The following is a 7233-nucleotide window of genomic DNA, read 5'->3' as shown; positions in this document are numbered from 1 at the left end:
TAATGTTAACTATTTTATACAACAAAAACATTTTCCATGAGTGAAAAGTGATGTTTTTGAGTCAATTTCCCACAACAAATAGTTGAAAATGTTTATCACATGGTTGGATTCCATGGAGCGATGTTGGAAAGAATAGAGTATATAAAATAAAAAAAAAGGATTTTTGAAAAAATTACCTTATGAAAATGATATATAACCGAATTGAAAGAAAATGAAATCATCACTACAAAAACGTTTATGCTACTTCCTTTTAAATAAGTACCACATGCATTACAAGTTTTGGCTTACCTCAGCGATAAAGCGTTTCATTGCCTTTACCCAGATGTTTACCTGGTGAAACTGTTTCAACAGCTTATCATCAACGTGCTGCCAGGGATGAATCCTTTCGAACAATTGACAATCAAACTGCACGCACCAAAAAACCCGTACCATGTGCGCATGACACGGGAAACAGTTTTCCTTCGCAGTTCATTTCCACCATTTTCCATCCATAGCTTAGATCTTACCCAGACACGGTTCAACGAGGAGTAGAAGTGAAAATTTTTACTCCAAGTCGCATAGGCGACATTCCGTCGCCTTCCAAGTGGCCAATTCTATCCCATCGGACAATCGGTTAGAGACGGAGCTACAAAAGTTGCTTCCCAACTGCTCCTTATTCCTACAGTTGCCTTCTACAAAAGTTTTCCCGTGCGTGCGTACGTGCTACCTTGCGTTTGCTTTATTGAGCACCTTTTTTTCTTTTGCACATGAAAAGGATGTGCAGCATTTGCTTAGGGGGTATTCAGCAATAAAAAAAACACAGTGTCTAACCTAATCGGTCAATTATGACGATGTCGGCGGTGGTGAATCGTTGCATTTCTATCGATCAGTATGTAAATTGCTACACTCTTCGACCAACTCTGAATCGATAATGGACAGGCGAACTGGTGCATACGTAATTTAAGGAGCTACAAATCACCACCAACAAGTATGTGAGGATACCCTGCAATAGCGACTTCCCTCAGGGAGGTATTACGACCGTACGACCCGTCTGCTCGCGTCCAGTAACTGCAGACCCATCGTCCTCCAGCCCGAAACAGTGGAAGAATATTATATAACGTTGTTTAATTAAAGTTGCAAAAACTAATTCTTCTCGTGCTCGCTTAATATGCAAAGCAACGGTTAAAGTTTCCTGCGCCCTCCCAATAATACCGCCCCGCGATTGATGATCCAGTGCCGACCATGGCTCGCAAAATTCCGTTCAAAGTAGTGTTTGCTTCAGGTATGGTGGCATTAAAATTGTATCAAAAGCACCCCCCTTACAACGAGGGGTACATGACCGGACCAGTGTTAGCGATTAAGTTTCGTTCGTTTTTCCTTTTTCAGACGAAGATTCCGACTATCCGGCAAGCGAGCTAAACAGTCACAGCCCAACCGTGCACGGTTGGCGCTCTAATGCCGACAGTTCCGTCAGTCCGAAAGAAATCGTACTGCGGTTCTTCCATCCAGCTCGCATCGTACGGATACAGGTGCTGGCACACCAGTATTACATCCGTAAGTATCATCTTCAGTGCCCGGAAATAGGCAAGGACTACGCAGCACCGGAAATGCGGGGGCGGGGGGGAAGTTGTGAAGCAAAACGGGAGCCATCGAATGTTCATGCGATGTTCATCGCGATGAACACGCGCGAAATGTTGTTGTTTTCCCCAATGAACTTGTGTTCGCTCGCGTATAGTAAAACATTCACTCCCCTGTCTCTCGCTCGCCGTGGTAAACACGTGGCGTAGATTTTATTGCTGTTTATGTCCGGCGCACGTGAGAGTGTTTGTGACTGCCGGCCGTTTCCGGGTTTTTCGCCGTTTGTCGATGGCTAGCTAAAGACATTTTTGATAAACAGGGATTAAGTGATAAATGGTGTGGAAAATTTAATGGTTTGGCTAATAGCCGAACGATGAAGGGGATCAGAATTTGACCTCAATAATAAAAATTCCAGGCGGTCCGGTGGTGCATGTGATAAACGGCGCCAGTCCACACGGCCGGACCGGGTTCAAATCCCATCCGGACCGTTCCCCCGTAGCAAGGACCGACTATCCGGCTACGTGGTAAAATGAGTCTAGTAAGCCAGAAATGGCCGGCGTGACCTGTAAGGTCGTTAAGCCAAGAAGAAGAAGAATAAAAATTCCAAATTTTATTGATTATTCTCAAACCACTATTCCTAGCTATAAGACTCAACAATTCATTGTGATTGATCAAACACTAAACTATTCGCCCCATTTGTAACGTTTTATTTCGATTTTAGCTGAACGCATCGAACTATGGATACATTACTCGAGCAAAAGTGCTCCCAGTACGCCCTCCAGCCAAAGCTTCGAGTACATGGGCTTTGTGGCATTGTCGGACAATGCCAGCACCAACTATACCTCGCGAGAGCTACAAAGTGTGTCCGTCGCACCAAAGGTTGGATCCCATCTGAAGCTACGCCTCGGTCCAGCACATCCGAACCAATTCAACAAGGATAATCAGGTGGCGCTGCTTGCAATCAACATACTGGGCGAGGAACTAACGGCCGAAGAGCTGGCTGCCTCGCAGGGTAATGTAACCGCGCTTCTGAATGCGGTACCAGCGAACATCGACACACTGAACAGTTCGCTAGCGTCGGCTTGTGACGATCTGTCCTACTCCATGTATGTGGAGGAGAGTATCTGTGAGGTTGTGCGCAAGATGGAGCTTCTGAAGGTGCAAGCTGTCCAAGGTAAGTCCTTTAAAATTGCAGCACAGATTCTTTTTAAACTTTTCTTCTATGTTTTGTAGACGAACGTTTCGAGTATGCACGAAAGCTGAAGCTGTGTATGGGCGCCCTTCGTACGGCCGGTGAACGGCTGGGACGGTACGCGCTGGCCAAGCGACAGGCTGTACAGGCAGAGGATTTTACCACCGCGCGGTTACGCAAGGAACAGATCGAGATGTACCGGAAGGCTGTGTTTGATCAGTTGCGGGTGGAGTTACTGCTACGGAGTGACAAGAGCGTCACGAGTAACGATTCCTGTTCGGAGCTGTACGCTTCTAAGCCAACGTTGCCTTCACCGCCCAGCTTGCAGGATGTGGCCAGTGCGTTATCGGGCGACTCGACGCTACCCCATGCCCATCACCTACACACACAGGTTGGTCAAGACGGTACGAAACTACCGACGGGTGATGCGACGGACTCTACCACCAGTAACTCCACAACTACTACTACTGCGTCCGCGTCGAGTGCTGGCAGCACCACGGTGAAGGCGGACGGACGAATATCTCAGCAAAGTCTTACCCGCCCGGAGGAGTTAGCTCAGAGCTCACCTCTGCTAAGTCACAAAGGACGCAGTCCAATGCGGTCACCAACAAATACCGGTTCGTTGCGCCGTCGGAACAAGAGTGCACCACGTAACAGTTACGAGGATTACGACGAACGGGCAATTCCCACACTCAGGTAAAGTGTACTGATGATGTCTCGGGTGAGTGGGGTGCGAATGCTAATGGTAGAATCTCTTTTACAGTACGCACACGAATGATTTCTTGCGCGAGTGTCAAAATACGGCCATGATCGAACAGGAAGGTGGGAAGATTCGCTGCAAGCTAAACGATCGTGAACGTCGCCAAGCGGCGCTACCGATAATGATCTTCGGAATGGAGCTAGTTGAGTTGATTTACTCGCGCCAGTATACTGACCGTGAGGAAGGATTGATAAGATTGAGAGGTATTCTGAAGCAAGAAATCGAACCAGAACCACAGATTCAAGCGGCTCAGGCTGGACCGAACAAGATATGTCGTGGAGCGACACTACTGTTACACCGCGGTGTCCGTGATGCGGTGTTTTCTGTGTTTAGTCAAGCGACCGAAACGGTGCGAAGTTTATTTATGGAGTTCGTTCCCAATCGGTAAGTGTGAAGTGGAAATTAATCACACACACAAATACAATATACTCAATACAATCTTCTCCCCAGTGTATCACCGAGTGAGGTAGCACGATCAGTTGATCGACTGTTGCCGGAGCTGCTGTCGAAGAGTGGCGATCCGTCCGCGCGCGTTCACACACTTGCACAGCACACGATCCTTAGCATCGCGGCTTGTCCGGAGGTGCGCGAGCAACACCTCATCGCACCGGCCCTATCACGCCCGGTAGGCAACGGGACACATCCCCGCCTGGCGCTGAGTCGCATGCAGATGCTGGAGCAGCTCGTGCTGAGCCAGGGTATCTCGAACGACAAACAGAGTGGGCTCGCCTGTCGAACGCTCTCGGAGGCCGGCTGCTCCGGCATCCACCATCCGGCCGAGTCGGTGCGAAAGGTCGCCGAACGGGTGCTGCTGCTGGTGTACAAGGTGAACCCGCGGTTGGTGCGCAAACAGCTTCCACCGGATGATGACATCACGCGACGGAATCTGCTCTACCGGCAGCTGTTCGCTGAGTTCGATAAGATCGATCTGCAGGTAGGTACTTGGTGTAAGAATTGTCGCCATGGCTAGGGCGTACATTCAAAGCACATTAAATAATTGATGGTTTATGATCTCATCCAACGCGACAGCGCAAGAAGGAAATGCTGGAAAACAAACAGTTCTGTGGGCCAGTTTCGTTCGCCGGTATCTGTTCGCCACCGATGTCTAGCAGCTCGAAGAGTTCCCCACCGGTGGAGATCCGCAACAAGAATCGCTACGATGGCCGCACAATCGTCAGTTTCTCCGACACACAGACCGGTAGTTGGCAGTCTAGTTTCAGTTCCATGAAATTGCAGGATACCCACTCGAGCCCGGTACGGCGGCTGGATGCGACAACGGCTGGCATTATCAAGAGCAAAAGTGGACACGCTATCGGACATCACACCCCATGGACAATGGCGGACGCACCGATTACGAGTGCGACCGTAGACCTGGAGAGCGCTCGGGACAGTAATGGTGGTGCGTACTACGACAAACTGGATCCGGTCGGTGGTCACTGCAATGGAAAGGATCGTCCGAAACTGTCCCAACACAAGACGGCCATGTACGATAGTACGATCGGATTTCTGCCTGGTACGACAGGGCCTGAGAATGGAAGCGGATCACGCAAGAGTTCCAATTCAGACTCGTTCGATGGTATTGAGAATGAAATGTGAGTAATGGAAGCGGTTTTTAATGTTCTGGATGTTGTGTTGAAGTTTCGGGTGTCCTTCTAGCCGATGTCCGTTCTGTGATTGGATTTGCCATGGAGATCCCACCCAGCTGGATAAGCACTACTGGAAGGCGTGTCCGGTGCTGACTAAATGTCCACAGTGTAGCCAAATTCTTGAAGTGGCCGCACTCTCCGGACACTTGATTCGTAAGCTTTGAGATCGTGAGCTTCATAAGCTTGAGAAGTTTTTTTTTCTTATGGAAACGAACTGTACTTGCAGATGAATGTGAGGCCAAAACCAGCTATTTGTCCTGTGAACGGTGCACGGAATCGGTCCACAAGGATCTCTACGAGTACCACCTAATGGAGGACTTTTGCAGAGGTGAGTTTCGAAAAAGCTTATTCGCACAGAAGAAGGAAGAAATAATCTTTGATTTGATATTTATCATTCCAGAGCTTACGACAGGGGCAGCCCGATGTCCACTGTGTCACGATGATGTGCTACTTCCACTGGACGGTGGCTGGAAGCGGCATCTACTTAGCCGGGCCGGATGTCTTGGAAATACCCGTCGACGAGCTCCAACTCAGTGATGTCGGTGCTTCGTTCCGAATGCCGATTTTTCCCAGTTTTTTCAATCAAATACTCCAGGTGCACGATGTAGGTAGAAATTTAATGCAATCAGTGGTGTTAGTGTAATAGAAAAAGCGGTGGCTTGCGTTTTTTTGTGTTGTTTCAAATTGATCTTACGAGGTAGAAAGCATTAGCGGCATTTAGCCCCAAGTATGAAGTTTATAAAGATACTACTTTGACAACCAAAAGACTTACGTGCTAATATGGTAAATGGTTGGAAGATATTTTAGGACACATTCGTTTCATTATCATCGGATTGGCAAATGCTACTTTGCACACTTTCATGGTTCCTTCGGGCGGAGGAACCTCAACCACACACAGGGCCACAGCTGTAACGCAGAAGACTATTCTTATTGCCAGTGCGCTAGCTGCAATTCGTTGCTAAACTTTAAGGAAAAGCTGAACACGAACCAAATCAGGAATCGAAGAAGAAACAAAACCCCTGGGATGATCTCCCAGGAGCTAATAACTTTAAGAAGGAATGGAAATGGATTGGTTAGCAAGCAGAAACAGGTGAATATATTTCAAGCCGATTCAAACCCGTCATAGGAGCGGGACGTGCAGTTAAGGGATTAACACTATTAGCAGTTTTACTAATACTTTTATCGGTAGTACAATTTTGTTGTCTAGATTTTTTAAATGGCATACGCAAATGAGAGTACACAAATCAACCGCAACGCAGGTATTTGAAGGCCACGTTAATCTCTAATCAATCGAAAACGTTTTGATCTCACGGCAAATCCGTGCCGGTAGTAGTGGTGATACTTAAGTATTGAGTCGTACGTACACACAGATAATACGCAAAAAAAATCAATATGTCCAGCTCGAAGAATTCGGATCAAGTAAACTTATTTCCCGTCCTTAAAATAAACAAAAAATCACCAATAAAAAAAAACATTTGACAAACTTAAAAATATTATTAGTTGTGATTGAAGTGAAATATTTTGTTAATATTTTGTTTAAAATATTTTGTGTAGTTTTTTATTTGTTAAAAAAAATATTTAACTATATGTACTGCTTTTTAAAATATTTTCAAAAAAAAAATCACCAAGGAAAGAAATTTATCGACAAATCAAGTAAATCATAAACTACTCATAACTAAAACTACTAAACGATGCACAAGGCTCCAGCATCCTCTAATCTCATCCGACTAGGTCAAAAGATTCAATCCAATTGAAATCAACGCTAGGTTCATCACTCCCTGCATTCGGATCAGTATGTGAGTGGCGGTGATAGCGTCAGCAGCATCGTTCTACAAGTGTTCCTGCCGATAGTACTGATTACGGTTCAACGAAGACAATTAAATGGCATTGGATGGTTTCTAAGTGGTTTCATATACGCAGTATAAAAAGTAATTACTTTGCGTTTTGTATGTGACTCTTTCAATAATTTCATTACGTGCTTTTGCCGTGCAAGGTTCAACATGACGCACAGCGCCAGATGGTCTACCGTATGGCTGGTGCTACTGTTAGTGGCCGCCATCGCTTCTGGTCCCGTACCG

At 46.6% G+C, this 7233-nt stretch overlaps 1 protein-coding gene across 2 annotated transcripts; it reads left to right on the top strand.

The window, feature by feature from the left end:
- The first annotated feature begins 262 nt into the window (after positions 1-262).
- Positions 263-6646, top strand: LOC125766457 (centrosomal protein of 104 kDa). 2 transcript variants are annotated; one of them, XM_049432432.1, is made up of 11 exons: positions 263-1261; positions 1366-1533; positions 2279-2731; positions 2791-3445; positions 3513-3893; positions 3960-4443; positions 4539-4682; positions 4746-5101; positions 5166-5308; positions 5382-5483; positions 5556-6646. In XM_049432432.1, exons 1-11 carry the CDS (start codon positions 1222-1224, stop codon positions 5690-5692), a joined length of 3063 nt encoding a protein of 1020 aa, XP_049288389.1. In that variant the 5' UTR covers positions 263-1221; the 3' UTR covers positions 5693-6646. The 2 variants fall into 2 exon arrangements, with proteins under 2 accessions (XP_049288389.1, XP_049288387.1); XM_049432430.1 differs by having other exon boundaries at positions 4539-5101.
- The last annotated feature ends 587 nt before the right edge of the window (positions 6647-7233 follow it).

Source organism: Anopheles funestus, chromosome 2RL (genome assembly GCF_943734845.2).
Source record: "Anopheles funestus chromosome 2RL, idAnoFuneDA-416_04, whole genome shotgun sequence".
In the NCBI taxonomy this organism is placed as follows: domain Eukaryota; kingdom Metazoa; phylum Arthropoda; class Insecta; order Diptera; family Culicidae; genus Anopheles; species Anopheles funestus.
Note: the sequence above shows the minus strand (reverse complement) of the source record. Positions and strands in the feature narration are given on the sequence as shown.